This window comes from Anopheles coustani, chromosome 2 (assembly GCF_943734705.1).
Source record: "Anopheles coustani chromosome 2, idAnoCousDA_361_x.2, whole genome shotgun sequence".
In the NCBI taxonomy this organism is placed as follows: domain Eukaryota; kingdom Metazoa; phylum Arthropoda; class Insecta; order Diptera; family Culicidae; genus Anopheles; species Anopheles coustani.
The window spans coordinates 22,895,611-22,911,037 of NC_071289.1; the positions used below are offsets into that span (position 1 = coordinate 22,895,611).

The following is a 15,427-nucleotide window of genomic DNA, read 5'->3' on the forward strand; positions in this document are numbered from 1 at the left end:
TTTTTGTGCATTAATCGAAAAACTTTACACCATGACAAAACCACTTGAGCGAAGCAGCCGGTACCGGTGTCGTGGGGAGGGTGGTTGGTGGTGGAGATGGAACCACCAGAACTTGCGGTTGATATCCTTTCGGCTTGGGACTTCCGGAGGAACCTCCGGAACGGTGGTCGTACATTGTGTTGCGTGAACCGTGGGTGAAAAGCGTTCCCCGCGGCAAGTGGAAAGAGAGGCTGGTTGGGTGCATGGCAAAGTTGGCAAGAATGTCCAACCCGGTCAGGCACCATGTAACTCAGTAGTCTGTAAGTTTTAGTACATCCTCCCATCGACCCAGAATAGCTCGCCATGGGATGGGAAGAGTTTTAGCGCTGGGGAAAAACTGAAGAAACTGTTGTAAATCTGTCGCTTGACACTCCAATACCCAGAGATCTGGCCATGCTCCAGCGATGGAGGGATTAAGAACTTTGTAGTCCATGAACTCGTTGTGAGGATGTTAAAGAGATTTTTCTCTCTTTTCGCTAGTTTCTTCGCCTACGAGCGACACCGAAGGGGTTGGATCTCGGGGGATGACACCGGTAAGTGTGAAACAACGACCGGTCGGTGCAACTTACCTGGCACTTTCCCTGGATGCACATGTCTAGGCTGCCCGGGCGACATCTGGTGCCGTCCTGCACCCGGTTGGAGAGCTGCACGATGACGCTCGGCTCGTCGTCGCTGATGGGAAAGGACTCGCTGGCTCCGGCCGAATCGGGCATATCCTCGAGCAGGTGCTGCGGTCGACCCCTGCCGGAGGCGTAGTAGAAAAAGAAAACGTTTGGTGAGTTAAAGAAATGGAACCCAGGTTCAATCCGTAGGGGGAACAGGGTGCTCCGGGACGTGGGAAAAGTTTTACTTTGCATTTTCTTTCGCCTGTCCTGTTAACCGCTTCCTTTCGGTGTCTCGAGGCGTTTCAGGGTGGATTGAACATGGTCAGTGGCCATGGAGCTTCTACCCTAAGGGCTCTCGAGGTACGACCAAGTTACACCAAAGGAAAAGGTAAGATAAAGCTCTTGGCTTTATCGTGCCTCGGCGACCGATTGTATGCTCGAGATTAAACAAGAGTCGCATAAAGCTTGCAGTTGGTGAAAGTAAATTCATTAGTTCGTCGTCGTCATCGTTCCGTACCGTCGACAGAGTTACACTTTAAGCGGTCGGCTGCGGTTGGCTTCGGTTCCCGGTTCCCTCGTCCTGCCGTGCGAATGACGAAACGAAATGGCAATGACTGAAACGAACGACTTTGGGGAAAGTTTTTCAACCCAGGATCAACATGGTGATGGTCGTGTTCATTGAAATAAACAAAGTTTTATCGAATTAAGAACGCAGTTTGACTGCAAGTTACAACAGTTCGAGAATAAACGAATTTGCATGCGCTCGGATCTTCGGTGGATTAACGGGGCATTCTCCAGTAGGTATTTCGTAAGCTCCAGAATTGCAAAACTTTAGGTTTTTTTTTTTGATTGATGATTCACCAGGGTGAGTTTCACTTTTCTTAAAATATGGAATATACTTAACCCGGTGGTTCAATTAATATTGCTTTCACAAGTCTAATTTAGTTGTTGTAAGGAAACTCTGAAATATTTAGTACAAAGTTCTGCAAAATTTTACAAAATTTGAAACAATCTTTCGTACTGGGCCTTTAAACTTTCTTCGGCGATATCCAGAACAGTTTAGTTTTCCCTCATCAAATATAGTTCACCGAGCTAGAAAAAGCGTCCTTTACAAAACTATCCCTCTCAAAATCCGTGTTCCTTATGAACCTTCGTCTTAAAGGCTCAAAAAGTCTTTCGCATGTTCCAGAGATTTGCAGCCGTTAGCGATATATCACCGGGCCGATAGGAAGAAGTTCACCCAGGCTCGTCCGGATAGCCTTTGATGGGTACGAACAAGTCAAAGTTCCATCGTGGCGATCAAATAAGGATCTTGGTGTGCCTTTTGTGGCACAGGGAAAAACACAACTACCGATGTGCGATTTTCGTTCAACATGGAAGAACTCTGCCGATTCTAAATCATAGAAAGGATCGAGTGAGGGCAAGTCACAGTGGGAAACTTTTCAAGCCACCGGGAGAGGAAGTTTTCCGGTTCGATTTCCACCCTTGATGAATGGCACCGGAAAAATGAGGCTCGAGGCCAGCTGCGGGGGTAATGAGCGTTGGAAGATACTTAAAAGCGGCTGCACAAAATTGAATGTTTCGCGTGGATTTCTCCGAAGGATGGATGTTCTTTTATCGCTCGGAAAATATCAGCCGACCCCGGGCAACCTTCAAGGCGGCAGGATTAGAGTAAGACCGAGTCGGGATCGTCGGTGCAGGATGTTCGAGCCGAAACTATTTATAGGAATTCGGGCAAGCGCACGATCGAACGAGCGAATGCGCGTTTGCTTTTAGCGGAGTACAGAATAATTGATTTCTGCCGGATGACTGCACGCCAGGATATCGCTCGCTGCTCGACGGATGATAAAAGTTAATTAGCCAGATTGAGTTTGATTGAATTTAGCCGAACGCCGAAGAAGCTGGCCTGGATTTTGGGAAAGGAAAGCCGAAGTATAACTTCGTCTAGAAAGCGGAGACAAAAGCAAAAACGGGATCTAATATATCTTATCTGCCGAACAATTCGTTAATGCTGTGCTTTTGCAAGTTAAGACTACCGCTATAAAATTGTGAAAATAACGAAGTAGTGTTTTAGCAGTGCACAACATTGTTGTTTACAGTTGTCAATGCTTCTCTTGTTACGATTTTTAACGGAAATACAAGTTGCAGATAAATTGAGGTTGAACTATTTAGATCTTAAAAATCCGAAACCAAAGCTGTAACACTATGTTGGGGTTGATTAGCTAAACAATTTAAAAATTGCTTAACTTAGAAGTAAATAAGAACTTCTAAGCAAAATTAGAAAAGGAAAGCTTGTTATCTTTCTTTATGTCAAATGTTTTTTTTGTAACAAAATATGGTTGACAATTATGAACTTTGCGTTGAAAATAGTGTTCTAAAAGTTGACTCGTATCGTTCAAATCATTTCGTCTGTAAATTTTTTAAAAACTAAAACACAGTCCTTCAACTCAACCAAAGCATAATTGAATTTTACTCAACACGGTTAATGAATAAATTTTCCCAGCTGTTGGAACATTTTCTCAGCAATTAGTTCATATTGCGCTGTTGTTCCATTTTTTTAACACAGAGCGTATAACATTGTAGCATAATTAAATACATAAAAAAAAATATATAAATTTTGCAACAATTTTCGCATGTTGGTTAACATTTCGCTAGAAACCGAGACGCGCTAAAGGCCAGCAACTTTAAAAAATACAGTCTATTGGTTGAAAAAAAGCTCAGCAAAAAACATAACCTTCAACAGGACGCCCCGAGGAGCACCTTGTTGAACGATATTATGTCGGTATTAAAAGTTACGAGCAGACTGTTGAGTTTCATATTGCTTTCAACTTCCTTTTTTCGATTCTTGAGCAAAATATTCCGCCCTTCACAATGGTCGGAACGCATAGGCGAACCACGCTGAAAACCACGTCTGTCTTTGTAGACGCCCGAAACCGCCACCGTTGTAATAGAGCCGTTACAATTCGGTGAAAAATTATGATGAAGGTGTCCTTTCGCCGTACCATTTTCTTTCCGTTCGCGTGGAACGCGGAGCAGACGCGTCCGAAAATTGAAAATCTTCACCCAAGAAAGGGAGCCTACCTGCAGGTGAGGGCGCACGGTTCCGAGTAGTCGTAGTGCGGAGTCCACTTCAGCAGGGCGCCATCGTAGGGCACGTCGTCGTACGCCGAGCACTGGTGGGCGCGAAAGTCCTGCTGCTCCGGACAGGGCTGTGAAGGAAAGATTGTGTTTTATGTTCGACGTTTTATTGGATTTCTGTAAGCGTATCACACAATTATGCACGCTTCGGGTGTCGATTTTCGTTCGTCGCCGTTCCGGAGGCGCCCACTGGCTTACCTGCATGTTACAGATTTTATACCGGACGGCGTCTCCCTTGCAGCCGTGCGGTGCGTGGCAACGGCGCAGCTGATACGCGACGCCGCCATCGCACGACCGGGAGCAGGTCGACCATTCCGTCCACGATGACCAGCCTTGCGCTTTCGCTCGTTTCTGGTGGGAGGGGAAGAAAATAGCAAGTCAACGAAATGAGATTAACGCCCGCGTAACTAATAGACGATGATTGTAGACACAGGTTTTAACTTGCTTCTTTAGCACACAATTGGTTTTACCATAAATTATTTTGGTGTTGTGGTTTCATTTTATTTTTCGCTAGTTACAGAGTTTTGAAAATCTTTTAATGTGTGTTTTTTTTAATGAAACTGTATACCAAACTTTTGGATTTGTTTTTGTCTTTATTATGTGTAGGAATAAACGGATTTATTCGTTTTAACGTTCATTTGTTACACAATCAAGTGATAAGTGATAGTACTGTTTCACAATGTTATCATATTTCTCAAATGGTATTATCAAGTTTTAATGGTGTTAAACACTTGAATTCATTGCTTTGGAATCTTGCCCGAAACTTTTTAGTATTTTTGGCCGCTCTTTCATTAATTGTTTAACTAAGAGCGTCAATTTATGGCATTAGTTGACAAACTTAAAATATGAAATCATTATTTTAACAGTTGGGTAATGTGTTTGCTTTCTATTGCACATATTTACTCTTAATAAAATTTTACATGTTTATGAAATGAATTACGATTCGATCATGTTTCAAAAACCAAAAACGCCAAATGATTGTTAAAAAATGTACTAAAAGATACCGTTTATTGATTGGAGAAATCTTTAAACATATCGTTGAAGCGTGTTAAAAACAGCGACCAAAATGACTGATAAAAAACATTCGTGCCTTGTCAAATTGGTTCTCAGAACTGGTTCAACAAAAAAATCTGAGTTTGTTTTGATGTAGCTTAAAAATTGAAGTGTGTTTTATTTAAAGAATATTCAACCATTTTTGAGATATTAATATTGAAAATTGGGTTGCGGACAAACTGATCGCTGTTTGGATTCTAGTATTAATTGATGAAATTAATGCAAATGAAAACAATAAGCAAATATCGTTCGGTTGATAATAGTTGTTGGTACAGGTATATTTCAATATTAGCAATTCAAAACTCTTTACACAAATCTGATGTTAATTTAATCTCTGCATTAACGATCGCGATTGACTAGATGAACGCCAATTGTAAGAATGGCATTTCAATTCGTTCACTCCTCCCGGTGTCCAATGCCACGCCTGGGATTGGGAAGGATAGACAATCAAGAAATAAAAGGATTCCGGAGGCGATAGCGTAGCGAGCAGCTCTAATTGCATTGCAATTGAAGGAAAATCGTAACCAATTCGACCTCACTTGGATTGCCAGCCAGTTCGGTGCAGTTGATGGCGGTGTCAATTTTCGTTGGCTCTACTAGCTTGTTCCTTTTGTGTGTGTTTTTTTTCCTCCCATTTTCGTTCAGCTTGCTCGCAAACACCTCTTACCTGTACTTCCTCGTCGTCTTCGTCCTCCAGATCCGTGCCGGACGGTGACCAAGTGCTTACCGTTTCATTTGAGCCACCTCGGTTATCTTTGTGTGTTGCCTTCGCCAACGTTAGGATTAGACACTGTGGGGTAAGGGAAAGAGAGAGAAATGGACGCGGTAAGAATGTTGTTCAGGTTGCGAAGAAATTAGAGAAAAATCGATCCGAAATCGCATTTTGGCAATTGGACACGAGGACCATAACAATAACCGTAGCGCGCTGGAGGGAGGAAAGTGACCACGGAAAAGGACCGAACCGTGGGAGGAAATTGGAAAATAAACTAAATTAATTGATTTTTAAGCTGACAATAATCGAACGTCGTCCCCAGCAGGCGAACGATTGGACAGTGCGGCCGCTCTGGTCGGCCCAATGCCACCGCTTTCTCACTGACTTAAGGCGCTTAATTGACTTCTCGTTTACGGGAACCTGTTAATTGAACGTCTTCTTCTGGACCGGAAACTGGAACGGGAAAGGACGGACGCAGTGCCGGCATTAATGTGGCATTTCTTGGGATTTAGAAACGAAAAGAGGCTAGTGTACCACTTGATCAACTTTCCATGGCGCTCCATGTCGGTATTGATGGCCTCTTCGCTATCGTGTGTGGCTAGCCGAAGTTTAGATGAGGATCGCACAGCCGTACCACTTCCGGCATCAGTTTTATTGATTCAATGTACTATCCGAGTGCTGAAGCTCAGTTCAAAGAGTAAGATGAACTGCAAGCTAAAAGGATAGACCGCAATCACAATCGCCTGAGGTATCTCTGTCTCGATGCGCCTTATGTTTGTTGATCTCCCCATGGGAATACATACCGGTTCATACCGGTTTGAGGGTCACATGAATTTTCACATGATAGATTTCTTATGGACTTTCTATCCATAAAGCAAACGGATTTTGTGATGACATATTGTTTTAGGAAAGTTTCAATCATCATAATTTTATCAATTTAGAAGATAGGATTGGGAAAAGCCCTTAAGACAGTCTTCTGCAAAATATTTGTTTTGCAAATTTAGCTTAGGAACCATCCATCATATAAAAAACACTTTATGTAAATTTAATATTAAATACATAAATATAAACTAATAGTGCTTCCAAAATTATTTTTTAGTGGGAAACAATATCTTATTACAAAATGAAAAAACATCATGGAATAGAGAATGTGAAAAATAGCTAGAAGCCAAACACTTTTTTTTCTGCGGCTAAGATAACATGTTGAGCACATTTTTAGTTGAAAACTGACTTCAGATAAGTTTTGTTTATTGTTTACAAGCACATCATGCTTACTCGAATCGTCATGATGGAACTATACAAAGGAACATAGATAATTTGCATCTATAAGGTGTTATATCGTTCCAAATAATGGGATTCCATCGGAAACGATTGAGCGTTTCATAAAAGAAAAGTGTCGAAACAGAGCCGACGATGTCTACATTATCCAGAAAGTAAAGAGAAACGAAAAGTCAATCCAATTTCCTCGGGCAGACGGTCCAGCGCTCGGGGGAGTTAAGCTTTCCGGATTCAGTTCTTCCTTTCTTCAGCTACAAAAAGTACTGAACAACAACAAACCATTCGCATGAAGAAAACGATCGGACAAACATTGGCGCACTCTTTCCAGGGTCCGAAGCGTCATCATCATCATCATCATCTCGGTCTCGACGACTAGCAAGGAACGCATTCGATTGCACTTTTCCGCAATGGCCGCTCATCAAACTCCACTTGCGAACTGGTTTTCCCTCGTGGGAGAAATTGAAAACAACCAAACTGGCGTTGAGGAGAAAGTTTTGTAAAGGACGATGAGCAAAACCCGAACCGCAACGATGCAAAGATGCGTCGTCGTCTTTGTCGTGGAGCGAAACGGAAGGGTCGATAGGAGACGGTACTGCACTTCATCGATTGCCATAGGGATGGTAACCGGATCCACAGTCCGGGGCAAGAAGAGATACACAATTCAATTACGTGTCCAGTTTTGCTCTACTTGCAATCTGCCGGAAGGAAAACAAAGTTAGGCGAAACGAAAGCCCCCGGTGGGAATCGAATATCTTCCGATCAATGGTTGGTAGTCGAGGTTGAAGTCCAGGGTTGGTCCTAGTCGAAAAACAACCAGCTTGACTTTCCTGTGGTGAAGGGTGAATTTTTCTCTCCGTCTTCATCGTCGGAGCTCTCTTTCGCCACCATCCCTGCACAAACGTGTGTTTGCAGGATCACCACCATCGATAGGCTGGCGGTTAAACCTTCCTCTCCCTCCCTCCGTAACATGGAAATTCGAAGCGGGACAGGCAAAGCCACAAAATCATCAAACAGTTGCCCCGGAACGATAGGATTCAGTTTGTTGATAGAAGATAGAAGGGCCGGAAAACGTGGACCAAGGTAGACCTAGCACGGTACGATAAATGGCATTGGCACTTCCGGTTTCGGCTGATGTGATTGATACACGTGACAAAACACCGGTAAGGAGGGACCGGCCACCGAACTCTGGGGAATTCTGAATGAAGCCACGATGTGGAAAGCTCACACCGGGCAGAGACATTTTTGAATTCATTTTGTGTATCCCCTATTGAGCAGAAGAGGGAATCTGTATATCTGTGCAGCATTCCGAAACCGATGGGCCGTGCGTTGAGGTGCGTCCGTTGCCCGAAAAGCATTTCCGGTGCTTGGTTGTTGTGTCGATAATGCTGATACTGCTCGAGAGCAGATGGTTCCTTGATGGCATGATGCTGATGATGATGACCTACCTACCTGACGGATTGCTTTCCCAAACGAACGGCAGTTGGTTTTGCACAGTTTAAGGACCCTCAAAGCAGTCCAAAGGGAGGAAGTGCAAATGTAGCGAACAAACCCGGACTTAGCCCCGTCCTCTTCTGTGGCCATCCGCATAGGCACATCTCAACAGCAATCGATAGATTTGTGGAAATACCGAAAACCGAATTATCCTCTACAAGGTACGAGTGGAGTGGATGTTGTTTCTTCTCCCCTTTTTTCGTTTTTTATTTTTGCATGTTCGCTGTCAGATAGCATTTGGATCAGGTTGGTGTTTCATATCTGTATCATTCACCGGATTTTCCGGGTAGACTGTCTACTCCACCCCTCGAGCGTTATACTCCCAGTAGCGTATTTGCATACAACGTAATTTTAACACCTCTCCAATAGTCAGTCACTATAAAAAGCAGCCAGAATAAGGCTTTTCCAGCAAACAGGATGTCCGGGGTGAAGTGACTATTCGTAGTGAAGCAACAGAAGAAGAGGGTTGGTTTTTCATTAGCAAGGGATTTCTGGAGTTGTTCCACGCCGGCGTTGATGAAGATGATCGCGCTATGAGTGGCTATTTATCCATCCGTGGCGTTTTCACGAGTATCTGGCGCTGAGTTGGATGGTTAGTTAGGTTGTGTAAAAAGCTATAAGCCTTTTTTTTTGTTTTGTGGTACGTCCTAGGAACCGCGCACGGGCGTCCACAGCCAGAGTCAAAGGATACAATCATTTCCATCCAGAAATATGCCCAAACCAGAGTGAAACACTCATGGTGAAGTAGCTTGTGCATGGATGAGATAGTTCTGCCGGTACTTCAAACCGTCAGATGGATTCAACCACGGGACCGAAGGGTTTCGGTTTCGAAAGTGATCAAGTGGCACGATGATAGCAATGATGTTTTGAAAATCGCATCACGTTTGAGTGTTTCTCCTTTGCTATTTTAACTACCACTAGTTAAATTTTAAAATTTTACTTGTCTAATATGGATGAATTGGAGCTCTGTATTTGTTTGAGATTTTATTAAATTTCAGCTAATAATTATTTCGAAACGATTTCATCTAAGATTCCTGCAAGCACAAGAGATAGCAAAAGTAAAAAACGGTAAATATATGGCTATCCTTAAACATTGTTCAATTAGATTTGTGGACCAATTTAAACTTATTACTATTTTCTAATTTATGACGCTTTAGCAATAATCAGTCGTAGACAAAATGAAGGAATAGTTTAAACTTTTCGTTAAACTGTAATGAAGAATAGGTTGGTTTATTCATACAATCAAAAGCACCAAAACCGATCCCTTTGCATCTCCTCCATCCCGTTGTATGTTGTTGTTAGAAGTAACCAAGCTCCAGCACCGATTCGAGTGAACACGCTTCCTTTCGCCACGGGATATTTGGGGTGGTTGGATTTCATCGCAAATTGCTGGCGCGCGGAAGTTCAAAGGAAGCAAGCCCCAGGATGTGCAAATCAATCTGTGTGTTTCCTGTGGTGTTTTTAGGTGGTCAGTTTCAATAAACCTTCCAATGAAAGCTGGGCAGTTTTTCCGGGTAATCCTTCGTCATCGGAGTGCAGGGCTTACATCCGGCGCACGGCGGGCAGCATAGTATGATTCTCTGATAAGCTCACAACCAGCGGGTGGTTATGCAAAGCCAATATCGCTGTCAGTGTGGATGTAGATCTAGCGAACTAGGAAATGAACTTTATGGATTGTGTTGAAGTTGCTCATGGGGGAGTTTAAGTGTAGGAATTGTTAAAAATATCTTACTGCAGGTTCAGGTATCGTTGAAAAGAATGCGCAGTAGATTTGGCATTTTCAATCTCATAACTCATATCAGCAATAATCTTCTTGAATGTTATTTTCGAGAAATTACATTCAAGACTGCTAGAGCTTTTGTGATTACCCGTTTTTTCTGGTAAGTTTATGAAATAATTTTACCTTTACAGAATGACTGTAGCACACTCTCAGGCAATTGCTAAAATAAATTGTGTTTTCCATTAATTTTTCACTTAAAGGGCCTGAATGTGATTTGGAAAAGTAGTTGAAGTGTTGAATCGTTATTACCAATTTTTGTTTCTTTCAAAATTGGTCAAAACAGTTAACATTAGATCAACAATTATTTTAGAAGTGCTAACTTTAATAATAATATGACGCGTTTATGCTAAAAAAATAAGAACAAAATAGGCACTTCTAAAGCCTTGTTGCATGTGTATATCGATAGTATATCATTTCAGTTGCTTGAAGCTCATCAAACAATAAACCGCAACACGTCTTAATGATGCCGCTCGTAGGTGCGAGCACCCAGTACGTGTTTCCTGCGAACATGGGTCTGCTTGTCGCGCGGCAAGTGGGTCTCCAGTGTGATTCGCCACGACGGGCCAACAATGCGCGCCACTTGTCATGTGTCCTGTCCGTTTCGCACGTTATTTAAAATTTCAACGACCATCGGTCAGCATTGTACTGCACCCGCTGCACCGGGAACCGTTACGCTATGCGTATGTCAATCCCATTCGAGCGCCGGAAGCGGGCGGCAAGTGGTTGACTTATGCTCTGGCGGTTCGAGGACCTTGCCCCCGTTGCGGTGGGCATTAGCACAAAATTATGCTGCACTCAATCGCGTCAGTGTGTGAGATTGGAATTGTAAATATGGAAGTGCTTCCCTTCCGTTCCGTATCCGGCTTTGTTCCCTTCCATTCAACCTCTCGACGGTGACGGTCTCAAGTGTCCATGAGTATGTCAATTATATTGGACATCTAAACTCCAGCGGAGGAACGCCGGGTCCGGTGCTCACCGGTGACGTCGAGAAGTGGCCATTCAAGGGCCCAGGTGGATTGCCAACAAACATCGTCTTCATCATTACCATCACCATCATCATCACCATCATCATCAGCAGCATCATCGTCGCCGTCGTCGTTGCCGTAGACCGATGCGAAAAGCAATTCCAAAGAGGCCTCCCGGAGTTGGACGGTGCCGAGCAAACAGATCTATGGCACATTCACTTTACAAAAATAGCATTTGCATAAAAGTGTTTGGATAAAGGCCACTCGAGCTGCTCGGCAGCAGAAGTTCGAGTTATCATGATGGCGATATTAGGGGTTTCCGCTTCGCCTTCCGGTCGGTCACATTTTATGCTTCTGCCATTGCGCCACGGCACGAATCACTTTCACCTGCACCTTCCGGGAGGCCACAAGAATCCCCCCCCCCAAACATATATAGGTAAAAAGCAAATGGCAGTTTGTAAGCTCTCACTTCGTCCACCTCGCTCTACCTCCCCTTTTTCCCCCCTCTAACCGACATTTTATTTCCTTTTCACCGCAAACCCACGACAACACCGACCGACGAACCGCTCTTATCTGCCAGTGCCTTTTTACTGGCGGGATTTATTTCCCATTCATTTCCCGGTTCGAATTCCGGCACTAGCGACCCTTCGCGCGTACTCCTCCCTCACCCCTACCCTCCCACCATTCCTAGCGGCAGGTAAGTCATATCGGTCCGCTGCACTTCCGCTCGGAAGGTGGCCACTTGCGGATGGTGGAAGCTTCTTCAATGCGCTCATTCCCTCTCTCTCTGTCTTTCTCTTTCTCTCGGGCTTTGTAAGGTGGGTGCTAAGCGTCGATGTCCGGTCGCTGGGGAGCCGACCTTCTTTCCACAGGTGTCCTTGCGGAAGACCACCACGCCGAGGACAGATAAGTGAGCCATCGGTATGTGGTATGACGTGACGTTTTTTGGAATTTTTTTCTTTTGTAATTGTTCACCGAATGGAGTGTAAGTGAACCCTTATCGCATCGGTGTGCATTTACGTGGTTGCATTCGGTTGCCGGTGAGATGATTTGTCCGTGTTCAAGGGACGTCGTGCAATTTCTCAATGGTTCAATAGACCAGTTAGCGGATATCGATGTTTCTATGGATTTATTGGTTTTGCCTTGAATAAAAATCCATGAAGCAATTACATTTTCAACAAGCTAGTTTTTAAGCGCAATGTCTTTTGACATTTTAAACCACATCATAGGTATTTTAAAAGATGCAAAATACAATTTATATTACCTTTTTTCATGTTTAAACATTTAAACTACCAAACAAGCAATTGGTAGGGAATTTTTGCAGCATAACACAGACTCAATCTAATGTTGATCTTTGTATTATTTCACTTTCACACACTTCCAAGAAAGATGATTTACTTCAACTTAACAAAGTTTTGACGGCACTGTGGTAATTTTTTTAAATTTAATACGTTTTTTGTTTTTAATGACAAAAAAGGCACAGCAATATGAATTGCAACATTTTTCAAAATGGTTTTGTATGATTGCTGGTAATATACGAAAAAATGGTCTAATAATGCCTCAACAACTGCTGACACTCCTTCCAATATACATATTTATTCGTTGAATTTGGTAAAAAGAATTCTCAGTTATTCTAAAAGTAGATAATATATAGTCAAAACGAGCGATAAATATTTTTTACTTTTGGAGGGTCAATAATATTACCGCTAGCGACGATACTGAACACACCTGGAATCGGAAATTGGATTGATAAGCCAATAAATTAATTACTTCAACCTTTCATCGGTTTACATCCTCCCAAATGCAGGATCCATCTTCACTGTTTGCAATTTCACAGAATTTTTTTCCTTTCTGCAAAAGCATTTCCAGCCTCCACTGACCCGCAAACGCCTGACGCTTCCTGGTACAGATTGGACCAATCAATCCTTGATTTACTTTCCCATTTTCCGTTTCCCGTTCTCGTTCCTCACTTGTATCACATTAATGCGAACAACCCGTGACGCGAACAAACTCCAATGGGAACTGGCAAGTTGAAAGGTGGTTTTTCATTTTGGTTGGTCCCCGTTTGCACTTGCCTTCCCTAGCGTCGAGTTTTCCGGTCCAAAGTTGTTGTTATTTTCACTTGATATGGTGAGTCGTGAAAAAATGTTGCTTTTCACGCCACCGAATCCAGGGTTTATTTTTACCTTTCGTGGCTGACCAGAGGCCTGCAGAGAAAGCCATCAATGTGGCCGCCGAGTGAAATAACATATTCGGTTTAATCCTTTCGGAGAGACCGAAATCGAAAACCGATTTCCATCCGCTTGATGCATTCATCGTGCTGCCGATTACAACATTACCTTACGATGACGAGAACAAGGGAGAAAAACATTGCATATAAAGTTGTTTGTGAATGTTGTAGCCAGACGTGAATCATTTTGTTGTTTGTTTAATTTTTTGCTTACTTTTATCATGCAAATCATTACTTTCTTTCAGCTTTTTCCTGTTTGTTTTTTGTTTATGCCCGTCATGCATGTCACACGATCTCGTTCTAACGCTTTATTATCTTTTTAAATTGTCCCTTTCATGGATTTCCTTTGCCCTTCTTTCCTCGTCCCATCGACAGAATCGCATCCGGTTGATGCATTATTCTCTTCTTATTATATTTTCCACTTTGAGTAGTAAAATTCATGAATATGATTAAGCATAAAACCCCTTTCAAAATGGGGCTGCTTCGTGTAGCCTCTCGAGGGTGAGAATGCTTTACAAACTAAGCCACTTCCGCACCGCATACCTGCCCCGCTGTCTGCCATCTCATCCCCACCACACAGGGGAGCAGGGTGGTTAAAACCCTTCCCGGGTCATGCTTTACGACGACAATGCAATTTTTCGTTTCATGCCACTGCACTATGGAGCGAAAAGAGCAAATTGCCGGGATAAAATTCGGAATCAAATGTTTTGCAATTTTTTCATTGTAATATCGTGTAATACTATTATATTACACGAAATTATTATGTTTCTGGACAATCCCGCCAGGTGGCGCTGCAAAAACCTCATATTTTTAGACTTTTCTATGGGTGCATTATTTTTTCAATCTTTTTTTTTACATTAACTTAAGATTTTTTTTAGTTTGATATAAAACAAACTAAATTTACAACAAACATTCATTCAAAATATTGTTATCTGGAAAATAATTGATATTTAACGCGGAAAAAACTTCTGAATTCTTCTGAGCTTGTACCATCATATTCTTGGTTTTGAATTGGCAAGGGTCTGTTACTATTTGAGGAGCTGTAATCTACGAAGAATGTTTTTACTGCGTCTGGTCATGGGATTTGTTTTTTTATTTTTCAACGATTTAGACAGAAATATTGTTGAAATGTTTGGATTGGATGATTGTAATCTTCTATATATATAAAAGTCACCGTTGTCTGTATATATATATGTATGCACTCGCATCACGCAAAATCTACCGGGCCGATTTACACCAAACTTGGCAGGAAGGTAGCTAATTTTCCAGGATTGAATGATCTGAACTTCGTTTGTTGATATCTTCAATTCTCCCTACCCCTCCCGAACACCTATCCTCTAAAATTAATGAAAAACAATTATAGCTCAACCATTACTGATTGGATTTACATAAAAATTGATACACATGCTGCTTTCGTAAGGACATAGCATGGTTTAAAATTTCATCGATCTAGAGGAAGGGGAAAGGGGGGCTCGCATACTACTCCCTACCTCAAAAATGGTAAAAATGCAATATGGATATCAATTTCGCAAGATTTATGATCTCTAAATCGAATGGCCTTACTCTTAATGTTCAATCCTATCCCAGACTCCGTCTATCCTCCTCTTCTTCAGCATAACAATAGCAATTCTCAAAACAAAGAGCGTTATTTCTTATCATGTATTCAACAGCATTACGCAAACTCTAACGGATCGATTTGTGCCAAACTTGACTGGATATTAGCTAATTTTACAAGGATGAATTATTTGGACTTCGTTTATTGATGTCCCCATACCTCCCTACCCCTCCCGGATAACAACCGTCTAAAAATAAGGAAAACCAATTAAAGCTTTACGATTATTGAACAAATTTTCACAAACTTGGTACACATACTGCTTACAAAGAGACATAGCTTTGATTAAAATTTCAACCTCCTAGGGCAAGGGGAAAAGGGGGCTCTCAAATTACCCCCTACCCTAAAAATAGTAAAAATGCTATATGGGTACCAATTTCGCAGTATTTGTGGTCTCTAAATCGAATGACCTCACTCTTAATGTTCAATCTTAGCTAAGACTCCCACTACCGTCCTCTTCTCCAGCCAAACAATAGCAATTCTCAGAACAAAAAACGTCAATTCTGATCACATGTATTCAACGC

The 15,427-nt window shown here is 42.3% G+C and overlaps 1 protein-coding gene across 1 annotated transcript in view; it reads right to left on the minus strand.

The window, feature by feature from the left end:
* Nucleotides 1-15,427, minus strand: part of LOC131263380 (protein madd-4) — a 150,291-nt gene that overhangs the window by 29,246 nt on the left and 105,618 nt on the right. Inside the window, exons 4-7 of the mRNA XM_058265570.1 lie at nucleotides 5,503-5,625; nucleotides 3,981-4,133; nucleotides 3,726-3,853; nucleotides 609-780 (exon numbers count right to left, since the gene is read on the minus strand). Coding sequence (XP_058121553.1) covers nucleotides 609-780; nucleotides 3,726-3,853; nucleotides 3,981-4,133; nucleotides 5,503-5,625 — 576 coding nt within the window. The remainder of the gene's footprint in view (nucleotides 1-608; nucleotides 781-3,725; nucleotides 3,854-3,980; nucleotides 4,134-5,502; nucleotides 5,626-15,427) is intronic.